General features: G+C 38.5%; 1 protein-coding gene and 1 long non-coding RNA gene across 2 annotated transcripts; both read right to left on the bottom strand.

Annotated features, from left to right (window-relative positions):
- Window positions 1–15766: 15766 nt before the first annotated feature.
- Window positions 15767–20055, bottom strand: LOC105964391 (uncharacterized). Its single transcript, XR_016029279.1, has 2 exons — window positions 19805–20055; window positions 15767–15970 (listed from the first exon to the last, which is right to left on the bottom strand). It is a non-coding gene; the product is annotated as an uncharacterized LOC105964391 (long non-coding RNA).
- Window positions 16263–17194, bottom strand: LOC105951987 (heat shock 70 kDa protein). Its single transcript, XM_088812237.1, is given in 2 exon segments — window positions 16263–16894; window positions 16897–17194. Coding segments are annotated over 2 exon segments (693 nt in total). The 5' UTR covers window positions 17128–17194; the 3' UTR covers window positions 16263–16432.
- Window positions 20056–21563: the final 1508 nt, after the last annotated feature.

Raw genomic sequence — 21563 nt, 5'->3', positions numbered from 1 at the left:
AACGACAAATCGGTTCTCCTTTATAGCTTGATAATTATTCTTAGAAATTAAGAATGAGGGATTTTTATTAAGTTATGGTTATCTCATCAGAATTATTGGTTATGATCGTTTGGGATTCCTACAACTATGTTCTCTAATGTGGAAACGCATATTGATCCTAAGAGAGACATACGATCATCATCGTACTCAATTACAATTATTCATCATATGAATTAATAAATTAAAACGATTAAATGCAAAATAATTAACGGACCTCTTTCATTCATAAATCAATCAAATAAGAACGAGACCCATTAATTATTTGCCCTGTTATAACATTTGTATTCCATTTATTAAATTAATTTAACAATTAAATTAATAAATTAATCCAACACTATTCCTTGAATTCAAATTAATTTAATGGATCAATTATCTAATTGGGCTTAATTGATAAATAATTTCAAAAATTAAAAATCAATTTGTTTTAATTTTAATTTCAGAAATTTAAATTTTTTTTTTTTTTTTGTTTCGGTGCTGACCGGACCGGTCAGACCCGGTCTGACCCACCGGACCGGTCAGCTGTAGAAAATCAGAAAAATAAAATTCAGAATTTTCGATTTTTCAAATTCTACAATTTCTGAAAATATTCAAAATATTCAATTAAAATTAAAACACCCAATTTCGATAATACCAAAAATTTAACAATTCAACAAATTATGCATGCTTTTGAAAGCGATTAAACACGTTGACAATTAATCGATTACCCGTGGCTTTGATACCACTGTTGGGGATCGATGCATGTATACGCAGCGGAAAACAAAAATTTAATCGAACTCAATGTTCAATCACATGCATAAATCAATTAATTGAACGTACCTTAACACTTCCGCCATACACATGGTAATATTTCATATTTTAATCGAAATTAAATAAAACGAGAAACAAAGATGAGCATGCTTGCATACGACATCATGAAATCGAAAACATACATTATTCATATAATTGTCATGCTCACAAATTAATTCACATAATCCAATTACGAATTAATTCGCAGGGGTTTTCGATTTTACCTCTTGAAGCGTGAGATTTCGACGAATCGAATTCTATGAACTAAGACACGTATAAGCTGCTATTAAACAACTCCAAGGCTGCGACGAACCGACCGAACAGCAGCTGGTCCGATCTGATCTCGACGGCGGCACATGAGGTGCAGCGGCGGCGGCGCGTGGCAACGGCGACGGCGCGTGCGGGGCTGGCGGTGGTGGAGTTGCGTTCTTCCTCTCCAATTAGGTTTCACCTCGTACAACTAGACCAACTCTAACTGCAGCACTAGATACAGAACAGTTAGAAAAACAACGGGAATAAAGACGAGGAAGAAAAGAGAAGAAACCGGCGGCGGCGGCAGAGCGGCGGCGCGATGGCGGTGCGGCGGTGCAGCGGCGGGGCTGCAGCCGTGAGGCGGAGGACGGCCGTGCTTCATGCGGCTAGGGTTTGGGGCTGTCTAATTCTTCTCTCAACTCATCTTATGAGTTGTATTTATACTAGGGTTCATAACCTTCATGGGCTTAAGTCATTGGGCTTGACCCACTGATCCATTAAGCCCACCTTCTCGTCCGCCTCGTTTCTTACAAACGATCGTCCACAAAATTATAACAAAATTATATTTGTGACGAGCACAAAATCCTCGTCGATACGAGTGCCTCTTTGAAATTTTCAATTTCCAAAATTGGAAACTTCTAATTTAGTGGACCTGCTAAATCGGGAAACTTCCCAATTTAGAAAGTTCACTAAATTTCCGCATATCTCTTTCTCTCCGTTTATTCTAACTCGTAATCCACAATTAAGAATCTTAGATTCAATCATATTGACATCCAACTATGCAAAGATTAACACATTAATCTATGCTTGTTGTTTTTCAAGGATCTATGTTACACGAGAAGTGTGACCCTCAATGGTTCAGGTGTAAGCTAGCCGTGGGCTCACAACTCTCTGTGATTCAAACAAAACATTGTTCTTATACGAACTCCACCCAAGAGTCCCGATTAGGGTAAAAATCATTTTACTCAATCGCCGATCAAATCGGTGCCCAACGAATCAAGATTGGCGTCTAGCAACTACGCATCATGATTCCCTAGATACAAATGAAGTGCCTGCAAGAACCTTGTGATATAGTTAACGTACAGTACGATCCCTTCGCACCAAGACCTCTTATTAAGTTCAATAACCGTGCGAACGTTCTAGGTGTTATAATCCGTTCGTGTGTGACTTAGAAAAACACATTTCCCTAATCACCCCACTATCAACTCCGGCCGGAGATTCCATGGATTACAAACCGACAGAACACACAGGACATCCATGACTACTCAAGCGCTCGAATCCCCTACTACAATGCAAGTGGAGTGTAGAAATAACACTCAACGTTTACGTTTACGTGGATTTTTTTATGGATGAATTCATATTTCTGTCTTAATTGGTGGATTTAGTATTCTATAGGTACAAATTGATAATGAGGTGTCCATGAAGCAAAAATGATCAAAGAGTAAGAAAAGAGTTGCAATTAGGAAAATAAAATCAAATTAGAAGAGAGGATCCCTCAACATCTTCGGTAGTGTCCACGAAGTCGAGCATAACTTTCTCATCCGGACTCCAAATCAACTGGTTCCGGCGGCATTAGAAAGCTGTTTCAGCTGGCTACAATTCCTGTCTAGTGTCAAATTTCCAAATTCGGACTCGAACATGGTCAAAATTGGATTCCAAAAGATACAAAAGATACGCACATAAGTAAAAGTACAAAATCATGCACAAAAGTACTCACGCAAAAGTGCATTCGCAAAAAGGTTCATGAAAACACAAGCTACAATCCTAGGACATTAATACAAATCAACAAACATGCACAAACACACTCGCTCAAATGGACATGCACAAAAGTACATGTAAAAAAATGTTAGAGTAGGTGACCAACAAGCCAACTTGTGGCTGTGGTCTTTCGTATTTATTATTGTAATAAACGAACCTTTATTCGTATTAATGATAAAACACATTGGCATTCTATATCTTTGTCCCTTTGTCACAAGCATAGATATAGTCCTTACAGTTATTACAAGTACTAGTAATTGATCGTTAGGATCGTGAGATATTTACTTAAGTATTATAACTGTTAAACGTGTTCCTAGTCGAAGGGTTACGCCACTAATGAGGATATCGGCCTTTCCCATTAAGACTAGCACTTAGTGTATGTGTACTGCATCTCATCAGTAAACGGTATTGTGATATCGGCATGCACAAGTGGGTGCTCGTAAGTTGACGAGTTCACTGAACTCCCTCACCCTAGAAATCTCTAAGTGGTTCCCAATAATCGAGTAGAGATATCTATGGTATAGTTGTACACCATTAGTCCTTATGACCTAGACATCACCGTGACTTCACTAGAGGACCAGCTGTATCGTGACCTGTCCCTGAGTTCCACCGAGGACCATCCCAAGGGCCAGTGTTCGTGCAGTCCGAAATCTAGTGGGAGGTCTGTGCATTGTAGTCGGGGATTCGATCGCTAGAATAGTCTTGGATGTCCTGTGTGTTCTGAAAGTTTGTATTCATTCTAAGTCTCTGGCCAGAGCTGACTAAGTGATGATTAGAGAATTCGATTCTTTAAGTCATGCACGTAAGGATTACAACACTTAGAACGATCGCACCGTTATTGAACATATAAAGAGGTCTCGATGAACCAATGCCTCTAGTTCAATCGGGACATATGAATCGAAGGGACCGTACTGTACGTTAACTATATCTGAAGGTTCTTGCAGGCACTTCATTTGTATCTAGGGAATCATGACGCGTAGTTGCTAGACGCCAATCTTGATTCGTTGGGTGATTAAGGTGAAACGAGCTTCATCTTAATTGTAACTCGAAGGGGACGAGTTTTGACCACAAAGAGTTGTGGGCCCACGGCTAGCTTACACCTGAACCATCGAGGGTCACACTGCTCGTGCACATGAGATCTTTGAATAAACGGTCAGAGATAAAATAGTTTATCTTTGCATAATTGGAAGTCAATATGATTGAGTCCAACATTCGTAATTTGGAATTATGAATGAGAATAAGAAAAGGAAAAGAATAAGCGAACATGTTAGTGAACTTTCTAAATCGGGAAGTTTCCAAATTTAGAAAGTCCACTGAACTAGGTTTCCACTTTTGGAAAGTTGGAAAATAAGAGATGGCACTCGTAATGACGAGAAAATTATAATGACTCGGAAATTGTAATCGTTACAATTTTTCGATCATTGAATTGAGAGATACGAGCGATTAAAGAAACTAACGAGCTTAAGCTGTTGGGCCCAGTCCAACTTAAGCCCGCTAGGGTTTCATGCTAGGGACTATAAATACATGATTTATAACCCTAGCACACACACACAAAAACCCTAACCCTAATCGGCCACCCTCTCTCTCTCGCCCTCCCTTCCGCGCGGCCACCACCGCGCCACCTCCGCCGCTCCGTCGCCGGAAACGGCCGTTCCTCGGCCGGCTCTTGTTCGGTATTCTTTCTCCTTTATTTTCTTTCCGTTTTATTCTAACTACTTCGTGTCTAGTGCCACGATTTAGTAGATCGAAGTATACGAGGTGAAATCCGAGAGGAGGAAGACCGTAGATCGAAGAATCGAGGAGCAACGCACGAGCCGAAGCCGCACGCTGCCCCACGCGCCGCCTCGCACAACCGCGCGTGCTGTACACGCGCCGCCGTGAGCTGCCACACCGCCGCTGCTGCTGCTCCATTGCTGCCCCGATTCTACGGATTGGTTTCCGTAGTAATCACGACGAATCGTTCAATCCTACCTCACGCGTCAAGAGGTAAATACTCGAAACCCTAGTTTCGTTTAAGGGTTTAATTTAAACTATGATTTCATGCTTGTGTTTGTATGATTTTATGTGATTATGTGTAATCGATTAAATCGTTGCAAGCATGTTATTTGGTTTAAATTGCGAGCATGTTAATTGATTTAAATTCGGTTAAATTTATTAGCATGTATGTTGTTTTTAATTTCGCTGGAAGCGCAAAGGTACGCAATTAATTGTTATCTATTATCGGGCATGTGCTTATGTGATTTAAAACTCGTTTAATTCGCATAAAATTTTTGTTTTCCGCTGCGTACGCGTGCCCGAAACCCAACAGTGGTATCAGAGCACGTTGCGCAATTAATTGCGTTTCGTTTTAATATGCATGTTCGATTTATTAAAGTAGCGATTGTCGTATTATGTAATTGGGAGTTTTCGTAAGTTTAAAATATTTTTGAAATATTGTTTAGAATTTTTCCAGCTTTAAAATTGTTTAAAATTGGAAAATCGGATCTGAAATTATTTTTAAAATGTCGGTTTTTTAAATGTTCGGATCGAACCGGCCGAACCGGCCGGTTCGATGGTTGTGTGCGGTTTAGTTGACCGAATCCAAGTGGATTCGGGTCGGTCAGACCGGTTCTCGGTCCGACTGACCCGGCCCACTGATTTGGGTCAGCTGGACCGGACAGAACCGGCCCGATTCGGTCCGAACCGGTCAGACCGGTTGGGCCGAACCGGACCACTGAAAAATAAAAAAAAAAAAAAAAAAAAAAAATTTTATTTCAGATTTCTAAAATTAAACTTAAAACAAATTGATTTTAATTTTTGGAAAATTATTTTCAATTAATCCCAATTAGATAATTGGATCGACAATCATCTATTTTAGTAAATAGGTGTTAGATTAATTAATTAATTTAAATTGTTAAATTGATTTCAATTAATAGAACACATATATAATATTGATTATAAGTTCAACTTAATTAGTAGTACCTCAACATTATTTGAATGACTTATGCTAGTTGAGGTTCTATAATTATTTTGAAAACTCGATAATTAATTAATGTAATTAATTATGAAATTAGGTCGTATGTTCCTCTTAGGACAATATGCGTTTTCCATATACCTTTAGAGAACATAGATGTAGGAATCACATAGACCAATCCAAAACCTTCTGATGAGATAAAACACTTAATCAAAACCCCTCATTCTTTTAATTAAGAATCATTTCAAGCTATAAAGAAAAACCCAATCTGTTGAGTTATTTCTTTCCTTCTGCCAACGGTTGGATTATGTGTAGCCCTTTACTATAGTGCAGTAAGCCGTGTTAGCGGGGAGTGCTATGGTAGAGTAAGCTGTAATTCAATTGACATAATGATGAAGGTAGCCATAGAAAAGGGTTATGTTGAATTAACGTGGTCGGCTAGATTAACTAGGGACTGCATTAGTTTGGCATAATCGAGTTCTATGAGCATCTTTGATTGGTAGGTTAGACTTGACACACGACGATTTTGATATTCGCGAGATTAACTTAGGTCATTATCAAGTGTGAGGAAAATTAATTTAGGGTCATATTGTGGATATGATTGATTGTGATCTACCTTTGGGCAAATATAATCGGGCTAGATTAACTACGGGTTATATTTGTCTATTGGACCTAAAGCCCATTAAGAAAAATCAGTTTTCTCGTTTGTCTACTAGAGGGAAGTGGAACTCGATAAAATTAGTGGGAGAACAATTAAATAACATAAGTCCAAACATTTAATTGTAACAATCATTTAACGCGAATCTCTAATAATCCTCTTCTCTATATGTCTCAGATAATTATGTCTAAGAATCCCATAATGTCAATCCTCGACAATAAACTCAATGGCCCTAATTACCTAGATTGGTTGCGTAGTCTTAAGCTTGTGCTAACTGTTGAGGGGCGTCTCTACGTTTTGAACGAGAGGCTTCCCGCCACTTTACCTGCCACAGCGACTGATGCTGAAAAGGAAACTTATGAAGTTTGGAAGAAAGATGACACTCATGCTAGGTGCTATATGATAGCCGCCATGGAGCCCGCGCTTGCGAGGAAATATGAGTCTCACTTGCATGCTTTCGATATAAAGGCTCATCTCGATAGCATGTATAGTGAGAATATTAGGGCATCGAGGTACGCTGCTACAAAGGAGTTGATCACAGCGAGACTGCGCGAAGGGACTTCGGTCCACGAGCACTGTCTCAAAATGATCACTCTCCTTGAAAAGCTAGTGAATCTTGATGTCACCCTCCCGGCCGAGCTCTCGTTGGATTTGATCCTGTTGTCTCTTCCTAGTTCCTATGAATCGTTCATAGTGAACTTCAACATGAACAAACTAGATCCTCCCTTGGATGAGTTAATGAACATGTTGGTCAGCTTCGAGTCCACCATTAAGAAAGAGAAGTCTGTTCTCATTGCTGCTCCTTCTGGAAAGAAGAGTTCTTTCCAAAAGAAGAGAAAGGAAAGAGTTTCCTTCCCAAACAGCAAGTTCGAAGTGGGTGAAGGCAGTGGGGGCCCCAAAGCAAAGGTTAGCAAACAAGTTGATGATGCTTGCCATCACTGTGGAAAGAAAGGACATTGGCGCCGCAACTGCAAGGCTTACCTAAAGCAGAAAGGTTCTGAAAAGGGTACGTATTTCATTGACGTAAATTTGTCTGTCAACTCTTCTTCTTGGGTATTGGATACGGGCTGTGGCTCACATTTGTGCAATGATTTGCAGCTAATGACAAGAAGTCGAAGACTTAGAGCGGGTGAGACCTACCTAAGGATGGGGAATGGAGCAAGAGTTGCTGCTGAAGCCATTGGGACTATTTACTTAAATGTTTTGGATTCTAGTTTTCCTATTGTTTTGAACGATTGTTTATTTGTTCCGTCGCTCATTAGAAACCTTATTTCTATTCCTGTATTAGATATTGAAGGTTTTACTTTTGTTTTTGGAAATTCGATTTGCATTATACAAAAGAATGAGAATTTAATTTGCAAAGGACGGCTATTAAACAACTTATATGAACTAAATCCAAGTGAAATACCTATTAACGTTATATCAGCAAAACGTAAGGAGATAGATCAAAACCCCGCACAACTTTGGCACGCTAGATTAGGTCATGTCTCTTTAAGAAGGATGAACGATTTTGTTAGTGAAGGATTGTTCTCTTTGGAGGACGTGAAATCACTACAAACTTGTGAATCTTGCCTTAAAGGGAAAATGACCAAGTCACCCTACAAAGGGGTAATGGAACGAGCCGAAGGTCTTTTGGATTTGATCCATACAGACGTATGTGGTCCACTAAGTGTTAGTGCGAAGGGTGGATATAACTACTTCGCTACCTTTACCGACGATTATTCTAGGTATGGGTATGTGTACTTGATGAAGTACAAGTCTGAAACATTTGAAAGGTTCAAAGATTTTAGACATGAAGTAGAAAAGCAACTCGGACGAAGTATTAAAAAACTACGATCCGATCGTGGTGGGGAATACTTGAGCATCGAGTTCATTGACTATCTAAAAGAAAATGGGATACAGTCCCAATGGACTCCACCGGGAACTCCTCAACTTAATGGAGTGTCCGAACGTCGGAATCGAACTTTATTAGATATGGTTCGATCAATGATGGGGTTCACAAACTTACCGGCATACTTGTGGGGTCATGCACTCCGTACTGCCGCGTATTTGCTGAATAGAGTTAACACCAAAGCAGTTAAATCCACACCTTATGAACTTTGGCATTCCCGGAAACCCAATTACAAACATATTAGGATATGGGGTTGTCCCGCTTATGTGAAGCGATTAGTGGGAGATAAGTTGGATAGTAAATCCGACTTGTGCTATTTTGTGGGGTATCCCGAAGACTCAATGGGATACGAGTTCTACTATGTCAAAGAAGCAAAGACGTTTGTTTCGAGAAATGCCACCTTTTTTGGAAAGGGAGTTTCTATCCGATAGAAAGGGCAGCATGATAGAACTTGAAATAGTTCAAGAACCACAAAATGAAGTTCAAACGCAAGAACAAGTGATCGAACCAATACAACAAACCACTAATATACCTCCTGAACCTACGGTACGTAGATCCGAAAGAGTTCGGAAAATACCGGACAGGTTATTCCTCCTCGAAAATGATGAAGATCATGTTGATCTTGGACGAGATCCAAGAACATACAATGAGGCCGTATCGGATGCGGACATGGGACATTGGCTAACTGCCATGAAATCCGAAATGGACTCCATGTACTCCAACAAGGTGTGGACCTTGGTAGATCCACCTAAGGGAATCGTTCCTATAGGCTGCAAGTGGATCTATAAGAAGAAAATTGGAGTAGATGGAAAGGTGTCGACCTATAAAGCTAGATTGGTAGCAAAAGGATACACTCAAAGGCAAGGTGTTGACTATGAGGAAACCTTTTCGCCGGTCGCGATGCTGAAGTCCATTAGGATTTTGCTGGCCATAGCTGCGTGGTACGACTACGAGATATGGCAAATGGATGTGAAGACCGCCTTCCTTAATGGAGATATTGAGGAAGAAATTTACATGGCGCAGCCGGAAGGCTTCATATCTTCTGGAAGTGAGCAAAAGGTTTGCAAGCTCCAGCGATCCATTTATGGATTGAAACAAGCATCCCGTAGTTGGAACATTAGATTCGACTCAACTATCAAAGAGTTTGATTTTGAGAAGAATCCGGAGGAACCTTGTGTATACAAGAAGGTTAGTGGGAGGGCAGTAATATTTCTAGTGCTTTACGTTGATGACATTCTACTCATTGGGAATGACGTAGGAATGTTACAGCAAACGAAAGCATGGTTGTCCACACGTTTCTCAATGAAGGATTTGGGAGAAGCATCTTACGTATTGGGAATACGCATCTATAGAGATAGAGCAAGAAAGATGCTTGGCTTGTCCCAAAGCCTGTACATAGACACCGTTATGAAACGTTTTAGCATGGAAGAATCCAAGAAGGGATTCTTGCCAATGTCCCATGGGGTTCGTCTCTCGAAATCTATGTGTCCCCAAACACCTAGTGAAATCGAGGAGATGAAAAGGACGCCCTATGCTTCTGCCATAGGAAGCATAATGTATGGCATGCTATGTACTAGACCCGATATTGCGTATGCTGTGAGTGTCACAAGCAGATATCAGTCTAACCCCGGCCCGGCTCACTGGAAAGCCGTGAAAGATATCCTCAAGTACTTGCGAAGAACTAAGGATATATTTTTGGTCTATGGGGGTGCCGAGTTGAAATTAGAGGGTTTCACTGACTCTAGTTTTCAATCGGATGTGGACGACTCGAAGTCGAATTCTGGATTTATATTCACGCTTAATGGTGGTGCCGTGTGTTGGAAGAGTTCCAAGCAAAGCACGACGGCCGATTCCACTACCGAAGCGGAATACATTGCAGCGTCCGAAGCTGCAAAAGAAGGGACTTGGATAAGGAAATTCATCCAAGAGTTGGGTGTCATTCCTGATGCTAGTGATCCAGTACCGTTGTACTGTGATAACACCGGAGCCGTGGCACAAGCTAAGGAGCCGCGATCTCATCAGAAGTCGAAGCATATTCTGAGGAAGTATCACGTGATCCGAGAGATCATTGATAGAGGTGAAGTTAAGGTAGAACGAGTCACCTCGGAAGAGAACGTAGCAGACCCCTTCACGAAGCCTTTACCAAGATCGGTCCATGAGAAACATCGAGAGTCGATGGGATTGCGGTTTATGGGTAGTTGGCTTTAGGTCAAGTGGGAGATTGTTAGAGTAGGTGACCAACAAGCCAACTTGTGGCTGTGGTCTTTCGTATTTATTATTGTAATAAACGAACCTTTATTCGTATTAATGATAAAACACATTGGCATTCTATATCTTTGTCCCTTTGTCACAAGCATAGATATAGTCCTTACAGTTATTACAAGTACTAGTAATTGATCGTTAGGATCGTGAGATATTTACTTAAGTATTATAACTGTTAAACGTGTTCCTAGTCGAAGGGTTACGCCACTAATGAGGATATCGGCCTTTCCCATTAAGACTAGCACTTAGTGTATGTGTACTGCATCTCATCAGTAAACGGTATTGTGATATCGGCATGCACAAGTGGGTGCTCGTAAGTTGACGAGTTCACTGAACTCCCTCACCCTAGAAATCTCTAAGTGGTTCCCAATAATCGAGTAGAGATATCTATGGTATAGTTGTACACCATTAGTCCTTATGACCTAGACATCACCGTGACTTCACTAGAGGACCAGCTGTATCGTGACCTGTCCCTGAGTTCCACCGAGGACCATCCCAAGGGCCAGTGTTCGTGCAGTCCGAAATCTAGTGGGAGGTCTGTGCATTGTAGTCGGGGATTCGATCGCTAGAATAGTCTTGGATGTCCTGTGTGTTCTGAAAGTTTGTATTCATTCTAAGTCTCTGGCCAGAGCTGACTAAGTGATGATTAGAGAATTCGATTCTTTAAGTCATGCACGTAAGGATTACAACACTTAGAACGATCGCACCGTTATTGAACATATAAAGAGGTCTCGATGAACCAATGCCTCTAGTTCAATCGGGACATATGAATCGAAGGGACCGTACTGTACGTTAACTATATCTGAAGGTTCTTGCAGGCACTTCATTTGTATCTAGGGAATCATGACGCGTAGTTGCTAGACGCCAATCTTGATTCGTTGGGTGATTAAGGTGAAACGAGCTTCATCTTAATTGTAACTTGAAGGGGACGAGTTTTGACCACAAAGAGTTGTGGGCCCACGGCTAGCTTACACCTGAACCATCGAGGGTCACACTGCTCGTGCACATGAGATCTTTGAATAAACGGTCAGAGATAAAATAGTTTATCTTTGCATAATTGGAAGTCAATATGATTGAGTCCAACATTCGTAATTTGGAATTATGAATGAGAATAAGAAAAGGAAAAGAATAAGCGAACATGTTAGTGAACTTTCTAAATCGGGAAGTTTCCAAATTTAGAAAGTCCACTGAACTAGGGTTTCCACTTTTGGAAAGTTGGAAAATAAGAGATGGCACTCGTAATGACGAGAAAATTATAATGACTCGGAAATTGTAATCGTTACAATTTTTCGATCATTGAATTGAGAGATACGAGCGATTAAAGAAACTAACGAGCTTAAGCTGTTGGGCCCAGTCCAACTTAAGCCCGCTAGGGTTTCATGCTAGGGACTATAAATACATGATTTATAACCCTAGCACACACACACAAAAACCCTAACCCTAATCGGCCACCCTCTCTCTCTCGCCCTCCCTTCCGCGCGGCCACCACCGCGCCACCTCCGCCGCTCCGTCGCCGGAAACGGCCGTTCCTCGGCCGGCTCTTGTTCGGTATTCTTTCTCCTTTATTTTCTTTCCGTTTTATTCTAACTACTTCGTGTCTAGTGCCACGATTTAGTAGATCGAAGTATACGAGGTGAAATCCGAGAGGAGGAAGACCGTAGATCGAAGAATCGAGGAGCAACGCACGAGCCGAAGCCGCACGCTGCCCCACGCGCCGCCTCGCACAACCGCGCGTGCTGTACACGCGCCGCCGTGAGCTGCCACACCGCCGCTGCTGCTGCTCCATTGCTGCCCCGATTCTACGGATTGGTTTCCGTTGTAATCACGACGAATCGTTCAATCCTACCTCACGCGTCAAGAGGTAAATACTCGAAACCCTAGTTTCGTTTTAGGGTTTAATTTAAACTATGATTTCATGCTTGTGTTTGTATGATTTTATGTGATTATGTGTAATCGATTAAATCGTTGCGAGCATGTTATTTGGTTTAAATTGCGAGCATGTTAATTGATTTAAATTCGGTTAAATTTATTAGCATGTATGTTGTTTTTAATTTCGCTGGAAGCGCAAAGGTACGCAATTAATTGTTATCTATTATCGGGCATGTGCTTATGTGATTTAAAACTCGTTTAATTCGCATAAAATTTTTGTTTTCCGCTGCGTACGCGTGCCCGAAACCCAACAAAAAACATGCGCAAAATTGCATTCGCAACAACGTTCTTAAAAACACGAAATACAACACTAGGACTATAGTACGCATAACCAAACAACAGCAAGAACACTAGATTCAAAAGATACAGTGGAGTGTAGAAATAACACTCAACGTTTACGTTTACGTAGATTTTTTTATGGATTAATTCATATTTCTGTCTTAATTGGTGGATTTAGTATTCTATAGCTACAAATTGATAATGAGGTGTCCATGAAGCAAAAATGATCAAAGAGTAAGAAAAGAGTTGCAATTAGGAAAATAAAATCAAATTAGAAGAGAGGATCCCTCAACATCTTCGGTAGTGTCCACGAAGTCGAGCATAACTTACTCATCCGGACTCCAAATCAACTGGTTCCGGCGGCATTAGAAAGTTGTTTTAGCTGGCTAAAATTCCTGTCTAATGTCAAATTTCCAAATTCGGACTCGAACATGGTCAAAATTTGATTCCAAAAGAAACAAAAGATACGCATATAAGTAAAAGTATAAAATCATGCACAAAAGTACTCACGCAAAAGTGCATTCGCAAAAAGGTTCATGAAAACACAAGCTACAATCCTAGGACATTAATACAAATCAACAAACATGCACAAACACACTCGCTCAAATGGACATGCAAAAAAGTACATGTAAAAAAACATGCGCAAAATTGCATTCGCAACAACGTTCTTAAAAACACGAAATACAACACTAGGACTATAGTACGCATAACCAAACAACAGCAAGAACACTAGATTCAAAAGATACAGTGGAGTGTAGAAATAACACTCAACGTTTACGTTTACGTGGATTTTTTTATGGATTAATTCATATTTCTGTCTTAATTGGTGGATTTAGTATTCTATAGCTACAAATTGATAATGAGGTGTCCATGAAGCAAAAATGATCAAAGAGTAAGAAAAGAGTTGCAATTAGGAAAATAAAATCAAATTAGAAGAGAGGATCCCTCAACATTTTCGGTAGTGTCCACGAAGTCGAGCATAACTTACTCATCCGGACTCCAAATCAACTGGTTCCGGCGGCATTAGAAAGTTGTTTCAGCTGGCTACAATTCCTGTCTAATGTCAAATTTCCAAATTCGGACTCGAACATGGTCACAATTTTAATCCAAAAGAAACAAAAGATACGCATATAAGTAAAAGTACAAAATCATGCACAAAAGTACTCACGCAAAAGTGCATTCGCAAAAAGGTTCATGAAAACACAAGCTACAATCCTAGGACATTAATACAAATCAACAAACATGCACAAACACACTCGCTCAAATGGACATGCACAAAAGTACATGTAAAAAAACATGCGCAAAATTGCATTCGCAACAACGTTCTTAAAAACACGAAATACAACACTAGGACTATAGTACGCATAACCAAACAACAGCAAGAACACTAGATTCAAAAGATACAGTGGAGTGTAGAAATAACACTCAACGTTTACGTTTACGTAGATTTTTTTATGGATTAATTCATATTTCTGTCTTAATTGGTGGATTTAGTATTCTATAGCTACAAATTGATAATGAGGTGTCCATGAAGCAAAAATGATCAAAGAGTAAGAAAAGAGTTGCAATTAGGAAAATAAAATCAAATTAGAAGAGAGGATCCCTCAACATCTTCGGTAGTGTCCACGAAGTCGAGCATAACTTACTCATCCGGACTTCAAATCAACTGGTTCCGGCGGCATTAGAAAGTTGTTTTAGCTGGCTACAATTCCTGTCTAATGTCAAATTTCCAAATTCGGACTCGAACATGGTCAAAATTTGATTCCAAAAGAAACAAAAGATACGCATATAAGTAAAAGTACAAAATCATGCACAAAAGTACTCACGCAAAAGTGCATTCGCAAAAAGGTTCATGAAAACACAAGCTACAATCCTAGGACATTAATACAAATCAACAAACATGCACAAACACACTCGCTCAAATGGACATGCAAAAAAGTACATGTAAAAAAACATGCGCAAAATTGCATTCGCAACAACGTTCTTAAAAACACGAAATACAACACTAGGACTATAGTACGCATAACCAAACAACAGCAAAAACACTAGATTCAAAAGATACAGTGGAGTGTAGAAATAACACTCAACGTTTACGTTTACGTGGATTTTTTTATGGATTAATTCATATTTCTGTCTTAATTGGTGGATTTAGTATTCTATAGCTACAAATTGATAATGAGGTGTCCATGAAGCAAAAATGATCAAAGAGTAAGAAAAGAGTTGCAATTAGGAAAATAAAATCAAATTAGAAGAGAGGATCCCTCAACATTTTCGGTAGTGTCCACGAAGTCGAGCATAACTTACTCATCCGGACTCCAAATCAACTGGTTCCGGCGGCATTAGAAAGTTGTTTCAGCTGGCTACAATTCCTGTCTAATGTCAAATTTCCAAATTCGGACTCGAACATGGTCAAAATTTGATTCCAAAAGAAACAAAAGATACGCATATAAGTAAAAGTACAAAATCATGCACAAAAGTACTCACGCAAAAGTGCATTCGCAAAAAGGTTCATGAAAACACAAGCTACAATCCTAGGACATTAATACAAATCAACAAACATGCACAAACACACTCGCTCAAATGGACATGCAAAAAAGTACATGTAAAAAAACATGCGCAAAATTGCATTCGCAACAACGTTCTTAAAAACACGAAATACAACACTAGGACTATAGTACGCATAACCAAACAACAGCAAGAACACTTGTAGCACCCTCAATGATTTAAAAGAAATTTTAGAAAACACGAACTTTATTAAAATCTTTTGGAACAAATTTGAACTTTGAGAAAAACCACTTTACAATTTTAGAACCATTTCCTTTTACTTCAAATCTAACCCACAATCGGAAAATAAGATTTTTCATAGAGAGTGTACCATAACATGAACGGGATTTTGAAAATAATCTCGATGTGGCGGAATAATCCACATAAAACATTATCGGGGTTTAGGAAACACTCGTAAGACAGCGGAAGGAAATAAACTTTATTTAAGATACCCCCGTTTAATAGACCGGGTTCCAATCAGAGTACAAAATAAAATTATACTATGTGATTAGTTTTTTGATAAAACGTTGCGTAGAAAATACGAGTAAAATGATCTAGGCACCAAAGCTCGTGATTCCTCGAACTCCTCTCCGCCGGCCTCCTACATAGCTTGGAGAACCTGAAAAGATAATTTGCATAAAAGCATGAGCCCAAACACTGGCTCAGTAAGGACATTAGGCTTAGTCTGACGAACTCACGCCTCTCTCATCGTTTCACTCACGACCTATGGGAGTCCTAAAGTCCCTGTCTATGTTATTTTTTGTCTAAGGCTTTTACGTCATAATTATATTATGGAGTAAAAAGCAGTTTACCCCCTAAATTAAAGCCCGTTTTGCACTTTGCCCCCCAAACAAAAAAAATTTGCACGTTTTTACCTGAACTCCTTAATTCATTGCACGATGCCACCTAAAAGGAATATTCCGGCAATTTTGACGGAAATATGACTACACGTGTATTGCACATGAGATTTGCAGGGGCAAATTGGTCATTTCCCTTACATTATATATTTTAATATTTAAAACAAAATAATAGTAATAATAATAATAAATAAATAAAAAGGAAAAAGAACAAAAATGAGTTGTCATCCACTCATCCCGTAGACCACCATGGCACCACCATTGAAGCAGTCTTGCAGCAGCTGCTGGACTTTCGGGATTCGGGTGGAGCCGCCGACGAGAACCACCTCGTGCACCGTAGATTTATGGATTTTCTTATCCCGTAAGCACTTTTCGACGGGCTCCATACACCTCACGAACATGTCCATACATAGTTCTTCGAATCTCGCTCTAGTAATGGTGGCGTAGAAATCGATCCCTTCGAATAACGAATCGACTTCGACTGTCGTTTGCGTGGTGGAGGAGAGGGTTCTTTTCTCTCTTTCGCAGGCGGTTCTGAGTCTCCTTAGAGCTCTGGCGTTCCCGCTTATGTCCCTTTTGTTCTTTCGCCGGAATTCGGAGACGAAGTGGTTGACCAGGCGGTTGTCAAAGTCTTCGCCGCCGAGGTGAGTGTCGCCGGCGGTGGCTTTCACTTCGAATTATATGCCTTCATGCCTTCTTCTATGGTGAGTAATGAAACGTCGAAAGTGCCGCCGCCTAAATCGAAGACGAGGATGTTCTCCTCGCCGGATCCGGAGCTTTTCTTGTCCAGGCCGTAGGCAATGGCGGCGGCGGTGGGTTCGTTGATGATACGGAGGACGTTGAGGCCGGCGATTCCACCAGCGTCTTTCGTTGCTTGTCGCAGGCGAGATTCCGGTGAGACTTTGAAGCTTGAGGTCATATCCTCGAATGTGACGTCTGATTGTGGTTTTGGTAATTTTGTTTTGTTTTTCCCTTTTTTTTTTTTTGTTTTTTAAAGATTAATTTATATTTAATATATAGCATGTAAGTGAATGGACGAATATACCCCTGCAAATGTCACGTGCAAGTCACATGTTTTAACTTTTCGGTCAAAATTGCCGGAAAATTGAGTTCAGGTGGCATCGTGCAACGAATTAACGAGTTCAGGTAAAAACGTGCAAATTTTTTTTGTTTGGGGGGCAAAGTGCAAAACGGGCTTTAATTTAGGGGGTAAACTGCTTTTTACTCTTATATTATGCTATATTATTTCATCGACGTTAATCACGACATAATATCACATCGCCAATAATTAAACATATAACTCCATATATGAGCACATAATAAAAATTTGGTTTTGCTTTGAAAGCCATTTGAAATTCACTTAGAAAATCATGTGGGGATTCGTTTTCCTTTAGAAATCATTTCTTAGTTCATTTTGAAACTTGTCTTGTACAAAATATCCCTTTCCACGAAATTCCCCTTTTTTTTGAACGAAAACCCCTTTTTAAACTTCTTTTTAAAATCATTTTTTTTTTTTTTTTCAAAATATTTCGTATGCAAGTATGCACATGTTGGGATCCCTAACGTAAGCCTCGGCAATAGACGTTTATATGCTGAGCCCGGTCATTCGGTGGGAGCTAACCACCCTGTTGTTCTATAGTAACTGTTGTTGGGATACCGGCCCCCCGTATCCCGTGTCTATTCAACCGTAGCAACGTTACAATTTTGACTTTTCTATAGTAGACCATGCAATACCAATTAATGACTCGATGAATGCACGAAAGTCAAAGATCTTAATAGCAACACGATACTAATTCCAATTATATCATTCACGTAATTCGAAGGAATTAAATCACATAATTCGGAAGTAATTTCCGAGACTATAGTAAGCACATAGTGATCAAACATTAGTAATAAAGACACATATACTTTTACACGTATATACACATAGGCACTTATACGTATTTATATACATATACGTATATACTCTACTTTATAACTATGGGTTATAAGTTTCCTCAACCCGAAGGGAGTATGCCTATAACATCATAGGTCTAAACTATCGATATACATATAAATATACTTATACATATACATACTTATACATATACATACTTATACCTCATAAGAGTAAACACATAATTCAAATACCGATAATGAAATTCAAAGAATCATCGGAAATCAAATTCATTATAAGTACTAGCACATAGTGATTTCGAAGAACAACCTATTGTTATAATCATAGAGTAGTATAAGAATATTTATTAGATGTAGCTCATTACCCATGGAACACTTCATCTATTTTCAATTATTATGTTAAGTTGTGCCTCAAGAGTTTAAACCATGCTCACAAAGGACCTTTTGATTCAAGTAGTTTACTCATAGGAAAATCGGACAGTTTTGACACTTTAACTTCAAAAATACATTTCTCTTAGACCATAACTTCAAAAACTCTGAAACTTTGACACCATACTCCTGTATGAGTCTGAAAGACTCATTTAAAACAGTTTTTCAAAATAACTAGTAGACTAAGAGAAATGAGTAAAAGAGTGCAGTAGTGTGGTCACACTTTCAGAAACAGAACCAACCACTTTAAAAATACCCCATAAATCACCCTTTTGTTCAAACACTGTAAAACGTTTCAGAAAGCTGGTTTTATAGGTTATAAATATATTCCAAGCGGAATCAAGGAAATCAAACTAGGAAAACATCGATTTTAAAAACAAATCCCCAGTTGACTCAAAAACTGTGCAGGTTTAGTAAATAATTCATATCTTAATCATCTGAAATCCGATTGATGATTAAAATATATCAAATTGAAGAAAACAGAAAGATCTAGTTACCCATGAAATTTCGTGATTTTAAGAAAACAGGGCATCTGTGAAACATGCAGTAAACTCCAAGACTGAAAACCTGAAAATTCATTAGTGATCTATATCTATATCTTTAATCAAAACAGATCTGGCAGTTTAGGCACTATAACTTCATAAATTCATATCTCCTAAACCGTAGATCCAAACCTGATGAAATTTGGAAAACATGTTCATATTTGAGTCTAGTTTATAGAGTTAAAACAGTTTATGAAGCAACTTATCTATGTAAGAGATATAATCAATTTAGTGCAGTAACATAAGCAGAAATTCAGAACAGATCCACTAACTTTAAAAATACCAAATAATTCATCACTTAATCCAAAAATTACCAAATTTCGTACAATATTAGTTTCATACGTATATAATCATATTCGGGTGAAATCATTTCAATAAGAGTAGTATAAAAAGCTATTTAACACATAATTCGTGGATAACTCCGAAACTGTGCAGATTCAGAAAACGATTCATAACTCACTCAATACTAATCCAATTTATTCATAATTTATATCCACATGAAGCTAACCGAAAGATCTAGACTACCATAAAATTTCATAATTTTATCTTAGGAATTACCCGATGAGACATGCAATACAATCAGAAGCTACGAAACTGAAATTCAAGTAGTGTTCATCAAGAACTTTATCTTCTAAAGCTCAAAATTAAAACCTCAAACATAAAATTCATTAAAACACATATAAGTTATTTTAATTAGGTTATTATTTCAGTAAAGACCAAGGTCCTTACCCAAGAGCAAGAAATCGAAGATGGAGGAGTAAGAAAACCAAAGGCTCGGTGGATTTTCGGCGGGTTTGGCTTGGATGTTCTTGGATGGCTTTGGGGCTGAGTTTGATGGATGTTAAGGGGCTGTTTCTTGAAGATTTTTAGCAGAATTGAAGAAGAGGGAGTTTCTCTTGGAGAGGAATTGAAGAGAGGAAGGAGAGAGAAATGGGCTTGATGGGAGCTTCTTGAAGTGCAAGAAGAGAATTCTTCTTGGGGCTGTTTTTGCTCGATGGAGAGGGAGAGGAGAGGGAGAGGAGAGGGCCTTTTGGCTGATGTTTTTGTGTGAAGAAAATGTGAAGAGGAGGGGTTTATTTATAGGGGAGATGAGGCCCTTATTTGTAATATAAAAGACATTAGGGTTCTATTAGCAATTTGGGAGAACATACCTTGGGGGCTTCTTAGCAATATAGAAGAGAAGAGGGGAGTCCTTTCTAATTAATACATTTAGGGAATAATTCACACACACAAAACATACGGTCACATAACTATTAATTATTAGCATTTACCCATATAATTCACATAAATTCAATATGAGGCCAAATAGAAATTAGTTATCATGTCACAACTTATTAAATCTCATATTATCCTAATAGATTAATTATCAATTAAAGCACATCATTAAAATTCATGGACATAATTCCTTTAATCATATAATCATAATTATTATAAACATTTGAACAAGCAACCACATTATAACATCTAATAAACATTATAATTCACATAGACACTTATGAAGCACTTAATCAGATAATTGCTAATCATATATTAGATGAATTAACTATAAGCGCATAATTCATTACATCACATAATTAGAATCGACTACTCAATTAATAATAATGTCTACTTCTAAAAATACTATAATGTATCTAAATCACATAAACACATAGATAACGTATAAATTGCTACTCGATTCATGAAATGCACGTATATTCGTAGTTACCATATGTTCAATATAATCATATATAAATGCGTATGAAAATTCGGGCTGTTACAATCTTCCCCCCTTAAATAAATTTTGTCCTCAAAATTTGAAAAGTTCCCCGTAAAAGACGATGAGGCCAAGTTACAAAATAGTTTTTCTTGAATAGGGGGTTAACAATAATTAGGAAAACGTCTTCCTACCTTTTCAAAAGTTCGCCTTGATTCCAAAATATTTTGTAAATAAATAGGAAAACATGCTTCTTGTAAAAATTCCGGTAAGAGTTTTAGCACGACTATGATAGCTTTTAGGGAAAATAGTAACCGAGTCGAGTTGAAAATTCTAATTTTCATAAAAACAAATCTAAATTTTGAAATATTTTAAAAATTTCTCTTACCTTTTTTTTGAATGTTTTGAACGCCGCTGGGCTGCATGATATGAATGCGTTGTCCGATATGCAACACTGATCTTATCTAGTCCTTATATGCACATAAGTTTCACACAAGATACATATCATCAACTTTAATACATGGCATCGCATATATCCACATAGATTCTACCAAAAATGTTAGATGTAAACTATACTCTAAAATGCGCACACATGATTCATATAGTAAGAATTTAACCTTCAAACTTTCGAAAATCATCCTTTCTAAGTATTTCATTAATCTCCCCAATTTATTTTACTTAATATCAAAAGTGGCATGGTTGAAGTATTTGGAATTCCATTTGGGTACATAAAGATACCAATATTCCACAACAACCCACAAGTAATTCGAAACACCACAAGACATCACAAATATC

Source organism: Erythranthe guttata, chromosome 13, assembly GCF_056151865.1.
Source record: "Erythranthe guttata isolate IM_541 chromosome 13, IM_541, whole genome shotgun sequence".
Lineage (NCBI taxonomy): Eukaryota > Viridiplantae > Streptophyta > Magnoliopsida > Lamiales > Phrymaceae > Erythranthe > Erythranthe guttata.
This window is presented reverse-complemented; position numbering and strand designations above follow the sequence as displayed.